The 16,293-nt window shown below is 40.5% G+C and overlaps 1 protein-coding gene across 6 annotated transcripts in view; it reads right to left on the minus strand.

Moving 5' to 3' along the window:
* Window positions 1-16,293, minus strand: part of tec (tec protein tyrosine kinase) — a 50,944-nt gene continuing 34,651 nt past the window's right edge. For 5 of the 6 annotated variants that reach the window (XM_088626723.1, XM_088626713.1, XM_088626729.1 and 2 more), the window contains 6 exons: window positions 9,783-9,954; window positions 7,394-7,610; window positions 6,234-6,298; window positions 4,106-4,224; window positions 2,058-2,215; window positions 1-1,405 (listed from right to left, as the gene is read on the minus strand). In XM_088626723.1, coding sequence (XP_088482849.1) covers window positions 1,331-1,405; window positions 2,058-2,215; window positions 4,106-4,224; window positions 6,234-6,298; window positions 7,394-7,610; window positions 9,783-9,954 — 806 coding nt within the window. In that variant the 3' untranslated portion in view covers window positions 1-1,330. Of the gene's footprint in view, window positions 1,406-2,057; window positions 2,216-4,105; window positions 4,225-6,233; window positions 6,299-7,393; window positions 7,611-9,782; window positions 9,955-16,293 lie in introns of those variants that run through there. The other variant, XM_088626739.1, reaches the window with a different exon arrangement.

The raw sequence follows: 16,293 nt of genomic DNA on the forward strand, positions 1-16,293 counted from the left end.
TAGAGGTATTCAGTATTCTTATTTTTAAAAACTGCATTTAAACATTCTAGTGTTAAAACAAGTTATGGACTAAAGCAAAACAGCAATAAATAAATGCAAAATCATGATTTTCAAAAAGAACAGTTTCAAAACAGATCTAAATTAACAATATTTTATTAAATTGAAATTAGCAATGAGTTTCAATGTGCACTATTCATTTTATCCCCTTTAATCTGAGTAGGGGAGTGCACCTTATTAATTTTATATTAATAAAAAAACATCCAACAAACAATACATAACTGCATCCTCCCTACATGTTCTGACTTACAATGTAGGCTTGTAAGTTAAAACTTTAACATTTATTTTTCATGTGCTTTAGCAGCAAATGTTAATGCCACGCAGCAGTATGACATTGTATCCTGTAGATTAGGCCTCAAGCTGTGTCAAATTCCAATTCCTTGTTATGTTTGTTAATTTATAATTAATTTATGAGTTATTTTTTACCTACTCCATGGGACTCAGGACCCAGAATTTTTTAAAATTTTATTTTTAAAATTGCTGGGTGAGTTACTATGATGTGCACATGGGTGGCATGCTGTTTGAAGATACAGTACTTGACATGACGAATCTGAGGGAAAAATGTAATAAAAGCTGTGGAAAGCTTGTATCTACAATCCTGCTAATTAGACTGTGTTTTTGGCTTTGCTCTACTGTGTAGCTGAGATTCAAGTTTACTCTTCCCCTCCGAATTCCCTCAGTCTCTCAGCAACCTCATCACATACTGACAGGTTTATTCAAAGCAGGGTCAAAAGGGGGCAAAAATGAGTATGGACTGAGATGGGTGTCCAGTTTGTCATCTAGGAAGAAGCTCTAACTGGAATAGTTCATATCTGTAAAATCAGTTTTTATTAATCTGATTTTTCTTATTCATAATCCTGAGAAAGTCTGTTGAATGGACTGTTTTTGTTGTAATGATCACAGACATGCTCACTATACTGTACTGTATGTACTGTACTTCATGTCTGGTGACTGGACATAGTGTGAAACAGTTTATTACCTCCTAAATTTGATGTCTTTCTTTGTGGAGATTTTTAAAACGTGAAAAACAATCATTCCTAAGTGTGTGTATATTCCTTAGGGTAAAAAGATGAATATACATTACATCAGTTTTTCAATTATAACAATATTAGGCTGCAAAATTCTGCTAATATAACCAGTCTTTCTTTCTTTTTACAGATTTCCTTCCAAACCTCCACAGGTTGTGCAACATTTGCGAAACAGGAATGTGTTATGCATGAACAGATGTGCATAAGAGGTCCAAGCTGATAGAATATGAAGTCCAGAGTGAAGATCATGAACTATCTCCTTCAGCAACTTCCTTGATCAGAACTGCAATCTGAGAAAATGTAGGCCTTTCTTCAGGTTTCTAAAACAGAAACGCGAGAGAAGGGAGGTTAAGATGGTAGATCCCGTATTTACTCTGCATTCATTGGTGGATCAAGAATGTTGTATAACAACAGCAAACACTTTCATAGTGCCTTTCACGCTGCTTCCATTTTACAAAAATATAAAGGCTAAAAAATCTCAATGGGACTTTCTTTTCACAGGGAATATTTAATTTGAAAACAGGGGAGGGGGAATTAAAACATGTATGCATTTTAATTCATAGGACAGGATTAGTACAAATCAATTGCAAGACTGCAGCGTTCATCTATACTGAATCTGAATATAGAACTGTACTCCTTGCCAAAATCCTTAAATGTCAGGTGAAATTAGGCACTACCCTAAAGCAGTAAATTCAATTCATTATCCGTATGTGACACCACTGTGCTCAAAGATCTTGTGAAAAGTGAGGAGTGGATCCCTTGTCATAGAAAGGGAAATATCTGGCAAAAAACAAGAAAACGTCAGAAATGCTGTCCTACTCAATACTGTATGTCCATTGTAAAAAAAAAAGTTTAATTATACAACATCTTTTTTGAAGTGCTGGTTCTCTAGACGTTTTCCATTAAAAGGTTCAGGTCTAGTGCCCTCTCCTTATATTTTTTATATACTGTGGCTAGTAATAAAACACTTACCTCATGCCAGCACAACTGCATGATCTCATACACATTGGGTGGGGCTTTTTTCGGTCGATAAAGTCTATGACCCTGGCTGACCATTGTCACCACTTCATGGTTTGCATTGTTTTCAAAGGGCATTTTACCTTCTGTAAACACTTCCCACATCAGAACACCTAAACGTAAAAAAAAAATGCAAACAAATGTTATCCGTTAACATAACATTTTAGTAATGTGATTATCTGATGGGATTTGTAATCATGAATTCTTATCACTTCAGATATACTAACAAATTAAAGCTCAAGCTATAAAAAGGTTATTGCTATTTATTATATCCCCAACTTTGGTAAACTAGTTTATTATTTCATAAAAATAGGGACTGGTTGTGATGGAAATGTTTTCATTGGTTACAAAACTCTTGTCTATGATGGTGCTTAAATGACTGCAGTTTAACCCTGGGAAAACATGGTTAGTAGGAAAAATAATACCCAAGGCATAAGTCATTTGATTACATTCTTTGCATAGCAAAAATACTAACTTCTTAATAATCAAAATGTGATTCATTTTTCTAGTTTAGAAAGTCCAATTACACTTTTTTTTCTAGCCTTGTAATTTGTTCCCTGTACTTTCAATTCACAGATACAGCCCTCATATGACTTTAGAAGAGATAAGTCAATAAGCACGTTCTCCCAAGTAGCAATGTCAGAATACACTTTTAATAGGCTGTGTGAGGACAGCGCCAGCAGCAGAGCTGAAGTACTAGACAGAATATGGGAGCTGGTGACATATTAAGCTCAAGGGAAACAGGAGAGCTGCAATTATAGGCAAGTTAGTGGACATCAGTTTGACTAACCTGAACACTAGCAATACTTCACCTACTGTGCACTGCTTTGTGGGTGATCAGAGACAGCTGGCTAATGGCATAGCCTAGGCAAGATTTGAAGCAATAGACTCAGAAAAATACTGTAGAGCTCAAAACTGCACTCTGCATAGAAACATTTTCTAGTGTAGACAGCCTCATGCACAGAGTATATAAGCTACAAAGCAATACTTTCTTTCCAAGTCAATTATGCTCAACAAACTTGTGCAATTTAAATCTTTGTTATAATGTTATACCAAACTCAAAAGGCATACATATGGAAATGGTCTAGTGCCAAGACTAATCTGTCAAATTCCTGATGCAAGAAATTGTATATGGCTAATAAAGTGATCTTATCTTTTATACCAATCAGTTACAGTTAATGTTTAACATGTAACATGTTATGTACAACATATAAATGCAATATTGTATTCAATAAAATGCATTACCAACCTTTAGAAAATTATTTTGTGCAAGATATTCTAGAATGCAACTTACTACTTTAGGTATGATATAACTGTGAGATCAAACTATGAATTTTCTTAATTTTAGAAAACTTTCTTCAAGACTCTATTTAGTGTTTAAACCTAAAAGAGTTCCACAAGTATTTGCAAGATATCTTAAAGATTTTTATTAACATACCATATACATTACCTATCTTTCAATAGATTTACGATTCAATGTACTTTCCCACATCTTGAGATCTGAAAGTCAGTTCCAGAAAACTTGGGACCATGAGTTTATGCATCTCAGGTCAAGTGCCTTGCAGAATGGACCATTTCCAAGAATACCACCCTTCTCATAGACAGTTGTCTTGTAGACAACTTGGAAGATTATAGCGGCTTTGCTTCATGATTTGCGTCAGAGCGGAGTCATAGCCTTGTGCTGGAAGCCCCTTTTTTATAAGCTCTTGAGTCACATTTCTAAAAAAGTTCAGAATATGACTGCACAAGACCACTGAAACCTGAATCTATAGAACTAACACTCATGGAAGCAATGATAAAATTGCTTGGAAATATTTCTTATAGGTAAAACTTTAAGAACAGCAGATACGTTGCCACACTATAAAATAACTGTTGACTGTACTGTATTTAAAAGACCCATCAAATCATTATCAAATAAAGGAATTAAATAAGGAATTAACAGTGCAACATTTTAATAAAAAGATGTACATATAGAGTACTTATAGATGAATAATAACACATACCAAATGACCAGACATCTGACTTGCTGCTGTATTTGCAGAAATTGAAGACTTCAGGAGGAGACCATTTAACAGGAAATTTTGCACCAGAGGAGCTGGTGTACTGGTCATCTAGGACATACCTGAGAAAATAAAACTTTCTACTAAAGTCTACTAAAACTTTGCTTGATGTTTTTGTTTGAAGTTTGAATTTTGAGGCTGAACTGCTGAAGTTTCAGTGTGAAGTTACACATTGCCTTAAATTTGTGACATTTTAAAATGTCACAAGATAAACGCAGTGTGCAACCTTATTACAACACCTCCGGCTTAATTTATTATTGATATATGCACAGAGAAGAAATAATTTGCTTAGAATAAGAAATTCAGTCCAATCACTGGGTTCCAACATAGAACAGCATGCCATAATAAAATAGTGTAGTACATATGTACTGAAACCTGTATATTTTGAATGATCACCAAAGACATGTTACAAAAAAGCCATGCAATTTATAATGGCTACGTTTGTAATAATCACATAAGAAAGCATTAAAATCAGTATATAGTAAATAATGAAAACTCCAGAAGCAATAAGGTTGATGAATTAGTATATTGACACATGACATGAAATCTAACAAGATACGATAGAGCATCTCCTAGCATGTAGGGCATTAATTATTTATATATAGAGCTCCACAATGATGGCATGGTGGTACAATGGTTAGCATTGCTGCCTTGTGGCCATGGGGCTCTGGGTTCATTTCCAGACCTGGGGTGCTATCTGCGTGAAATATGTTCACCCTGTGTTCATATGGGTTTCCTCCAGGTGCTCTGGTTTCCTCAGTTTCAAGACATACTGGTAGTTAATTGTCTCCTGTAAAATTGGCAGTGGTGAGAGTGTGTGTATGTCTGTGCTTGTGTCTGCCTGGCTGCCCTGTAGGGTGTATCCTGCATTGTGCCTGTTGTGTGTTGGGATAAGCTCCGGTTCTTCCACGATCCTGTACTGGATGAAGGAGCTTGAACATGGATGGATGGATTATAAATGTAAAGGCATATATCACTACGAATACAACTGACTTTCATACTAATCATAATCATGCATTTTGATCCAGTGATTTAACTGTGTTCGTATTTACTTACATCTCTACAGCAGTGATAGGGCTGTCTGGTAACTACAAAATTGTAACCGGAAGGGATCTCTCTTCTTTCAACATCAGAGTCTCCATGCTTTGCATTGTGGTTTTACTGTAGCATATTTTATAGCATATTACTATAGCATATTTATTAAGTTGAGGCTAATATTTTATAATTTGTTTAAGCAGAATTACATAATTCACCAAAGACTATGAGATCGTTTTAGTATCAGAACAGTTCATGAATAATTCAGTACTCTTGATTACACACAGGTAATTGTTGGATACATTTCTGGGTGAGCCTTGCTTTTTCTTTCAGTTGCATATACAAGTTCCCTGTTTTAAACATCTTACATTCATTTAAATCCATCCATTTTAAGCTGCTTTATCCAATACAGGTTCACAAGGGACCCAGGGCCTTACCCAGCAAGCAAAGGGTGCAAGGCAGGATACACCTTGGACAGGACACCAGTCCATCGCAGGGCACACAGAGACAAATACACACACTCACGCCAGGGCTAGTTTTCCCAGAAGCCATTTAACCTACCAATAGGTCTTTAAAGGAAACTTCAGCACTCAGGTAACAAACATGGAGAGAGCATACAAACTCCACAAGATAGCAACCCAGAAATTGAACCCAGAGCCTCAGTGCTGCATGGCAGTAATGCTAAACTTTGTTCCACCATGCTGCTCTTCATTTAAATCATATAATAATAAAGAAATAATAAATTATTAGATTATTTTATACATACCCTTTGCATTTACTTTGTTAGTTTGCATATTGATTGTCTTTTTTTAATTCACAAACATTAACTAACTCCATTTTTCTAATGCCTTCTGAGGACTAATTTTCTTTAAATGCTCAGAAAAAAAGACAAGATATTTATTTTAAAGAAAAAATACAGAGCTCTTACTTAAGCACATAACTGTTGAGCTCTGAATAGATATTGTACAGATTGTATGGGATAGAGTATCTATACAGATTTTTAAATGCAAAGTCATTTTTTAGAAACAACTCTTACCTTGCCATTCCAAAATCAGACACTTTTACGACCATCAAATCATTTACCAAACAGTTCCTTGCTGCCTGAAAAAAACAGAAAGAAGCAGAATACCACTATGTTGGTAACATAAAATGTTTTGTTAGCCAAGAACACTATCAAAGACTATGTCTCAGAAAAATTGAATAAGGAGAGTTGGAAAGCCAGATGATGACATACATGCACAACTAGTGTACCAATTAAGCAGCTACCTTTACAATTACAGATAACTAAAATGTTAGTTATAAATATTACATTCCTACTGTATGTACTGTAGTTACTGCCATTCATTTGAAAGCTTAAAGTCTTTGATTAAAATAATGCCTGGCAATTCACTTAGCAACTGAAAAATTATTTTTAATTAATAATCTATCCCTTATCTATTGAAAAATACAGTTACACATCTTAATTACTAATATGTATGAGAGCTAAACAATTTTCTACAATTCAACAAACACTATCTGTCAGTTCTCTCTACAATGGAAAAATGCTAAGATTGCATGTGAAACGCATGACTTCTTAAGAAACATGGAAACACCTGGGTGTGACTCCGTGTAAAATAAGCAAATAGCATCCCAGCATGCTTAGGGTCCTGTGTAAAAATGGTGGACACGCCTGGTTGCCTATAATTATGATTAGAGTGGCAACACAAGGAGACCTCAGTCACCAAGACAGCTCTGCTTGCTAGTGTATCATGAGCACGGGTGTTAAAAGTGATTTTTTTAAATCAGAATGCAAAGTGGTCAGAGACTTAACCAAAAATACTTGCGGCTGCTAAAAGTCCTTACACCAAATATTTGGTTCTCTGGTATGAATACTTATGCACTCAACATAGTTTAGTCTTTCACTTCAGTTTTTGATTACATTTACTGTAACTTATCTAACTCTTAGAAGTCTTCAGCTGGAGCATATTTGAATAAAATATTATCATAAAAACCCATTGGCATGCACTGTTTTATAATAGTTTATAATATGTGCCTCTAATTATACCAACCACTCAGGTATATTCTGGCAGAAATCAGTTACAAGATGGGGGTTATGATCAATCATTTTACTTACTGACTAATCCACTCAGTTAGTTCCTGATTTTCTCTATTGTCGTAACCCCCCATTTGTAACAATATTATCAGAGAAACAATTACCAAGTCCCTGTGAATAAATCCATTTTGCTCCAAGTACTCCATCCCTTCGCTCACATCTTGACAAATACTTAACAGTGATCCTGTGCTGAAATGCCCTCGTCTCTGTCTGATAAAGTTCAACAGGCAGCCCAGTTCCATAAACTCTGTCACTATGTAAATGGGCTTCTGCTGAGTACACACGCCATATAGCTGGACCAGTTTTGGATGTGACAGTTTCCTAGTAAGACAGAAAAACAGCAACAATAAAAAAAAACATTAGTACAATAATTTCTCAAAATCTTCAAATGGTTATTTTCTTTCAATGAAGCTTTATCACTGCATGATTAAAAATTACCTATAGCAACATGGAAATGAAGCAGAATTTGCCAGTTCAGTTCTGTCTCAGTGCTGTTTAATACAGTATTACTGACTTTTTAGTGATTTTTCCCTTTCAAAGATTTCAAGGAGCTGAGTAAATCCCTCTTCAGCTCACAAATGGCGAGTTGTAAAATGACAGCCAGCAGCCATATCACTCTGCAGCTCACAACTGGAAACCCACTGATGCAAAGGTTGTGTGAGCCTAACCAGTACCTGGATGTGAGACCTGGGAAAAACTAAGGTTGCTGCTGGAAGAGGTGTTAGTGGGGCCAGCAGGGGTTGCTCACCCTGCGGTCTGTGTTGGTCCTAATGACCCAGTACAGTGACGGGGACAATACACTGTAAAAAGGTGCCGTCCTTTGGATGAGATAAAGCTGAGGTCCTGACTCTCTGTGGTTATGAAAAATCCCAGTTTTTGAGGGGTTTTGAGTCTTTGAGAAACTCTTTTTGTTTCTCAAAAAGAGTAGGGGTGTAACCCCGGCGTCCTAGCCACATTTCCCATTGGCCCTTACCAATCATGGCCTAATAATCCCCATCTATGAATTGGCTTCAGCACTGTGTTCTCCTCCCCACTGATAGCTGATGTGTGATGAGTGTACTGGCGCACTATGGCTGCCGTCACATCATCCAGGTGGATGCTGCACACTGGTGGTGGAGGTGAGTCCCCATTACCTGTAAAGCACTTTGAGTGGAGTGTCCAGAAAAGCGCTATAGAAGTGTAAGCAATTATTATTATTATAATTAGTCAAAGATAGTTATGTCAGTAAGAGAGCTATATCACCGATTCCATTTTAAAAGACGATAATATGAAATGATACAGAAAAATTATGTTTTTTCATCTTAGTCAAATCAAAAAGAGCTGCTACGTTCCCGACAAACTCATTCAGTGCAGGCGTGCTTTGGCTTTTGCCCCTTTAGTGTAGAGACATTAGTTACTGGGTTAATGGCTAATGCTGCTTGTGACTTGGAACGTCCACATAGCGAAGCACAATAAGTCGAGAGCTGCTGGGGTCACGTGGGTCTGAAGACAGACATCAGACTGGTTTCCTCAGCAAAACGCATAAGGACCCATGTATTACTGTGTCAGTGAGCTTGCAGTAACAGCTCATCTGGTAATATTTGAAGTCCTAACATTCCTGTGTTTGAGCTGGGAGTGTTAAGAGAAGTAGATGTCCTCACAGAGAGCATTTTAGAAGATGTAATATATCTGTACAGGTAGAATAGAAGCAGTGATGACTAATTAATTAGTCATCACCACTTAAACTGGTGATGTAAATTAACTGCTGATGATTCCAAAATGAAAGGGCTTTCAAAAGGCAGAGTCAACACTGTTTCAACATTCTATGCATTCTGACTGAGGTCAAAACTGCCTCAAACAATAGTTCTCTCTTCCTAATATTATGACTTACTAGTAAAGATTTTGACACTTTAAGCAGATACTTGGTAAGTGGTGACTACAAGAAAAATTTAGTAACTTAAATTCAAAAGGAAACTCTGAGCACTGTATTAATCTAATTGTGCTGACTTGTTGTTATAAACTGCAATGTTGCAGAGACAAAGCCTTAACAAAAACAAACTAGGATTTTTTTTTTCAGTACACCCCAGCATTACTATGTGAAGAAAAACGATTGTAACTGACATCAAAACTGCGTAGCTAAAGAAGCTAAATTATGTAATTATAACACTATATTATGTGACTGGAGATAAATAAATTTTACTTCAAAGCACTGCATTAGTGGCACCAAGATGCTTCAGCAGCAACACTTTGTGCCATCTAGTACTAGTTTAATTTTGATGACACAGTGATTTCAAATTTCTTTCCATAAAAAAGAGAGGGTGTAAGGCATCTTTCGATATTTGGGGAAGTGACACTGCTATCTAAATCTCATGTTTTTCCCTTGGGTGCTCACAGCTTTGCTGTCTTTAAAGCATGATGGTGAATATAATGAGGCTAAAGAGAGATCATAATGGCTGTCTTACATTGTTTGCATCTTCTACAGCTGAGAATGCAACTGGTGGGACTGTAACTTACATCATTACTTTTGCCTCTTCAATGAAGTCCTCTTCATACATTGCGCCTTCGCGGATAGCTTTTATCGCAACTTTGTGCTGCGCTCTCCATTTGCCCAAGCGCACCACACCGTACTGTCCGCTGCCTAGCTCCTTCATGAAAGTCAGCTCCGAGGGGTTGATTTCCCACTTGTCTGACAATAAAATGTGTTAAAACATGAATTAATCTTTGATTTATAAACATATGGCCACACAGGCTCCAGGCGAGGCCTTTGTACATGGGGTCATACAAAGTTAAGACACGTGTCTTTGCATTTGTGACCTCTGTCTCTATCTAAACACGATCAAAAAAAATGTTTACCACAAAATAGACTGTTCTTAGAAATGATCATTAAAATACTGGGAAATAATATTCTTGGGAATTCTTTAATTTTACTAATTCTATACAGTCAGTCCCCTAAATTACAGCACATAGGCTCCTAAAAACCATGTTGCAGACATTGTAAATAAGAATAAATGTTCCTATAGGAACAAATGTAGTACAGTACATGGCCTGATAACTTATTTTCACCACACTAACCCAGGATTTTTTACTCAAACAATTTGTATATGAGTAATAAAGATGAGCAGTATTTAAATGGCAACTGCAGTCATATCAGCATAGAAATCCCACAGAAAGTTACAGCTACATAAAGAAACAAGTAGATTAGTACACTACATTTTTTGACGTATAAGTAGTGTCTTCATAATTTCTGGGATTGTGTACTTTTTTTAGGTTGGTGTTTTTTGAAAGGCGCTTGGTTGGCTCAATAGTAACAGGTGACAAGTTTTTCTGGAGTCTTTTCTTCTTTCTTAAGAAAAGTGTGATTTGGTCAGATATTGTCTTCTTGTCTGTGTGCTGCGTTGGTGTCTAATTCCTCAAAAGGGACATCCAAGCAATCTCGGAGGAGAGTGCGAGTAAAGAAGAAGAAAAGGAACCTAAAAGGGGCAGGTCAGGGGGGAATGGAAGGCCTGACAAGATGGTGGCCAAACTCCCCATGGCACCACAATCCCTTGAAAACCCTCAGAATTTTCAGAATGATACAACACCAAATGTTTAAAATCAGTCATCTGCTGCATTGGAACCAAGCAAATGAGTAATCCAGTACAAAGAAACTTTGTACTCTGGCATGGATTTCTGCTCTTCCCCAGAACGACTCTTTTCCCAGAAGAGTCCAGTTTCATCATCTTAAAAACACTGAGTACAATACCCACCCTCTTCAATGTTTGCAGCCAATGTCATCAACCATCACCACTGGTTGAATCACCAGAGACCTTGAGATGATAGAATTTGTTTCTTGGCTTTAACATGCATAAAACACCATCTTCTTGCATGAAAAGATCAGAATTACAACATACCCCTTGCTGTTTCCTTTGTAGTGATTCATAGCCGTTTCAGGGACCCCAAATATGTAATCATAGTGGCTCTCTGAAGGCGCCAGTTCTGTAGGGTTTGGGCATTTACTGAGACAATTATTAATTGTAGCAGTAAATCACAAAGTTGATTCTTTTGATGGCTTTAGAATCCAACCATGCGACATAACTCAAACAACGCGCACACACAGGTACTAATACACGAGGATACATTTATTAATACATAGAATATGCATATAAACCTAACAGATCTTATCGAGAGGGTTATCAGAATACAAAAGATATATATTCAATCAGTTACAAAGTGTTACACATCAAGAGGACATACGTTCAGTATATCATTCATTAAGACCGTTTCGTAAAGTGAACTTGGTTACAACTTCTACATTAGATACTCAAACAAGTACATAACTCTTAGGAATTAAATTGATATCAACTGGTTGGGATAACAATTGAATTCTCGAGCTGTAATGCATTGAAGTTGAATACTCATCCAATCTTTGGGGATTCAGATCTCCTGCGGGCACAAAGAAACAGTTGCAGGCTGTTGCTGTCCAATCCGCGCTCTCTGGCTCCGTGCCAGGCTGTGCTGTGCGGCTTGCGACGGTGCGCTGCTGATGCTCACTGTTGGCATTAACTAGCAAAGTTTGTGCACAGGAGAAAAGATGACTGTGGGTCCCAGCAAGTCAGGAAGAGGACTGGTTCGTTCCTGATGAAGAGCTAGTTCTGAATAGTGATTCAGCTTTCCACAGTTCCGACCTGTTCAGGAGGCCTGCTGCTGGTTACTCTCTGGCAACCTCCACTCTAGACTCTTAGAACAAAGGAAAGTTCTGGCACTCGGACACACTGGCCGTTCCGTGGTTGTCCGGGCTGAGTCTCAGGATGGTCAGGAGGCGCGCTGCGAGAATATCCTGCCCTTGGGAGCCTTCTGCTCCTGGGCCGTCCTGCCCTGGAATTCTCCTTTGAATTCCCTTTAGAACAGTCCACAGAATCCTCTCCAGAATCCCTTCTTTTTCTTGTTTTCTGAATCTGAATCTGAATCTCTCAGGCTCTCTGTGTTGCCTGTTTTTACCTGGAGGAACTTCAGCTCATTGATTGGCTGAAAGTTCCATGGGCATCAGAGTCCCACGTGGGTTACTCGGCCCTACCGGTCCCTGATTGGTTGATCAAGGTGAGATATGAGTCACTTACTCCTGACACTTAGGAATGCAATCCAGATGTCCAACTCGCACTCCCTAGACAGATAGGCACCAATGGATGACCATTGATCATGATAGCCAGGCTTAGCTAAGTGCATCCCCCTTTGGGAGCTGTCCTTGGACCTTAAATCACCTTGCATGAATGGTTTCTCTGTGGCTGCACCACAGAGATGAACAGAGAAATGAGGCCTAATTTGGGAAAGCTCAGAAACACTTAATTCTGCCTTATTAATAAGCCTCACCGCTACATATCCCCCCTTTTTGAAGGCCACGAGGTCCCGAGGCATTGTTGCCTTCAAAACAAAACAGAGTTAAGTGATGTCCCTTGCCATTAGAACATTAATCTTAAATGTCTACATTACTCCTCGAGAATTCATACCGGAACCAGCATTGGATACAAACAGGATGAATAACATCTGGAGTATGTATAAACACGGTAGGAGACATTATCTAAGTCTAGGAATTACACATCAGGAAGTTCACTGTCAATATCTGATACCTCTGTGGTAGATATTTGGGGAGAAGTCACTTCCTTTCTTTTGACATGCTACCTTTGACTCATTCATGCTACCCAGAGTACATTTTGATGTGAGACTACATCATTCAGAGTACACTGTCAGTCATGATCCAGCTACCTGGCAGTAGTGTTACAATAACAACAGTTCCTGTTCCCAGCCCCCCGATAAACCACAACACCTGTGTTGGGTATCTGCTAGGGTGATTTGGAGGTTTGTTCCATTAAAGCAAACTAACTACCTGTACCTCTTCAGGGCTTACTGTTTCTTGGATTTCTATCCAATTCAATAGTGTGGCACCTGAAGGCATCTTAGACCTCAAGTTTGGTTCCAGACCATACAGTGTTAAGTTACCATGCTGTACTATGACCTCCTCGGGAACTTACAGGAAAACTATTGGTTAGGTAGCTGCATTGTGGTAGCTGTATCATGCCCGTCACAAGTCATAGTGTCAGTTAAATGTGGTGTGCTGACCAACCATTTACTTCCCACCTGCTCTTCATGGAGTTCATTAACCTCCCTCTGCTCGTTAGTAGCTTTACACCCTTCATTGGTGAATCGTTTAGACACAGCCAATGGATAGCTTTGGTAGCCATACCCATCTCAAGACTTGGAACCGAATTCAATCTTGGATTGCCTTCTGGGTGAGCTATGAGCGATGGGGTTAATGTCACATACTCCTCTACTGAGAAGAGTGGAATCAAGTGGGTTGGGAATTGTGCCATGGCTAGACTGGCCACAGTGGCACTAAACTCCCTTAACAGGTCTTGTGTCAACATTCTGGCCTGTTGCACACAAGCATAAACCCACTGTATAACACCAACAATCATGTCCACTGTTTGGGGAATAAGGTTTAACCCTGTTGCATAGGAAGTTGCCTGTAGGGTTTTCCCTAAGCTTTCCAACTTTTGCTGCTGTCGATACAGTCTGTCACTACCCTCTGGCCTCTCTGACACCTGCCTTCTTGGGGCAGTCAGGGTGAGAGTGCCAGTAGCACACAAACCTACCAGAAAAAGCAAACGTGCAACAGTGGCGGCAGCAATCAGTCCTCCCAAAAGTCTTTTCGGGTGGCTGATCCCAGTCATCTCCTTCTGAGTGACTGTTGCCTTTCTAAGCTGGCGCAGCGTGTACATGGTGTCTTTCTCAGTATGCCCTGTGGCATCTTGGGCACCAACATCCTGGAAATCTGGGGAGATCTGACGCAGCGGCTGATGCTGCTCATCCGTTTCCAGGACATTTGCTTTTTCGATTTGTTCATGCCTGTGCTCTAGGAACCCTGCAGGGGGTGGTGCAGTGGTGGAGCATGCCTGACCCTCGGCTGAGTGGTCATCTGGAGCACCTGAGTGATCTGGGATTGTTATCCTATTCTCACTGTTCAGGTCCACCCTGCACACTTCCTGATTGAGGAATCCCTCTATCGGCATGTTTCCAATCGTTTTCTGGGGGTAGGTGTAGGACACCTGCTCGCTCCCCCCTTCCCTCGCTAGGGGTTCAGGGAGCTGCCCCAGCAGTGGGATAGCTAGTTCACTGTCTTTGAACTCACTATCACTCACCAGGCCCATGTCAGTGCAGGCGGGGATTCTGACACCTCTCTTTGCGATGTTCTGCACTGGCAGGCGGGTGGCTTGACCATCCAGCTCCAGTCTGGCTGAACCACTGTTGGTCAGACTCAGACTGACAGACTGAGCTGGTGGCTGTAAGAAAACCGGCTCGGCTTTCATTCCCTGTCCCTTCTGGGGGACTGGGTGTGTTGGAAACCCTGCCGTTGAGGCAGGAACAATCAGGTCAGTCTCACTCACTACCTGGTAGTCGTGAGAAATAATGTTACCTGACTGCAGGTTCCCTGGGTCAAAGCAGAGGGAATCAGCATCTGGGATCAGGTGTGTCCACAGCGCAGTAGTCTCAGCGTCCAGCTGGACCTCCCGTCTAACCTGTGAATGTTGCACCAGGGGCACCTGGCGGTGGCCCTGTGACAGCTGCTCAAGCAGATCCTCACTAATAGAGGACCTCTCAGGGCTAAGGGTGGGGGCTACATCACCAACCTGCTCTCCTGCCATCTGGATCCTTTCCACCACTGCGGGGTGGTGGTCCTGACCCCTCTTGGGTGCCAGGGTGCACAGGGAAAGCTCCTTTTCATCGCCAGGTGGGGAGATCTGCTCCTCTTTAGGGATGTAAAAGGTGTGTGCTTTACCTGGTGGATCAGGCGGCTGCTTGGAGCACCGCTCCTGTGGCAGGGAGGCTGTTGAGACCTCGGCCGGGACACGACTTCCCTGTATATTCGGGGAACAAGAAAATATTTTTATTTCTTGTCGAGAGGGAACAGAAGGAATCTCCGCATGGGCTTCTGTGTTCGGTGGGCACTGTGTGAGCACAGTCTGCCTCTTGGCCCCCCTTTCCTTCTGTACAGAAGGCTTAGGAGCCTTGACCTGTTTCCATACTTTGCCTTTCTGGTGATCCACCAAAGGTTCCTCTCTGAGTCACATGCCCTTTTCTTTTTCTACCCGTTTGAGCTTGCCGTGTGACATCAAACACCTTTCAACCTCAGTGTCAATCAGTGTCTCACTGGGTAAGACATCTCCCATGGCAGCCTTGAGGTAAAAGCTTCTTGCTTTTCCTCTGCGTTTTACTGCCTGCTCTGTGACTTCAGGGGTGGAGTCAGCACTCGCTTGGGAGTGGCTGACCTTATCCAGGCAGGAACTCTTCCGCTCAATCAGATAGACTGAGGGAGGGAGAGGGGGCGGGTCTCCGCCTCCTCCAGTGGAGAGTATCAGCTCATTCACGCTTCCGGCAGCCTTGGGGAGCGGTTGTCCCTGTCTTAATAAAGCTTGTTCAAGCCTGGCCAGGCGGGCGGCTACTGAATCCTTTTGTTCAGCTTTTTCTAGCCCTTTCCCTCCCCCGGTGTTCTCATGGCACTTAGGACGCTGGGTGCGGTCCTGTGTGAGTGCTTTGGAACGGGGCTTAGCCAGCTCAGGAGCCTGTGCTCCTTCGAGCAGGAGGGAATTAACCCTGCTGGCTCTGACGGCGAACACAGTCGCTTTAGCAGCTTTTTGCTCAGAGCGACTTTGGACATCATACTCCCAGGCTTTCTGCACGAATCTCTTAATATCAGTCATTTTCATGGTCTGTGCATCTGTATGCATTAAGATCATCTTTCTGACTGACGGGTGGAGATTCGCAATGAATAAACCCTTGAAATGTGTGTTCTCTTCGCAACCCTCATCATTTCGCCCTGCAAAATAAGTTCGTCTAAGTCTCTCGTAATATTCGCGAGGGGACTCTGCTCTCTCGTGCTTAATGTTAAGAGCGGCGGCTATCGCAGCAGTTGGGTCAATAAACGCACTGTATTCTTCGATAAGTGCTTGACATAGCTGCTCAAAGTCATTGCAGACTTCTTTCATCTGCCTAG

This window comes from Lepisosteus platostomus, chromosome 1 (assembly GCF_059453375.1).
Source record: "Lepisosteus platostomus isolate fLepPlt1 chromosome 1, fLepPlt1.hap1, whole genome shotgun sequence".
NCBI classification, from domain to species: Eukaryota; Metazoa; Chordata; class Actinopteri; order Semionotiformes; family Lepisosteidae; genus Lepisosteus; species Lepisosteus platostomus.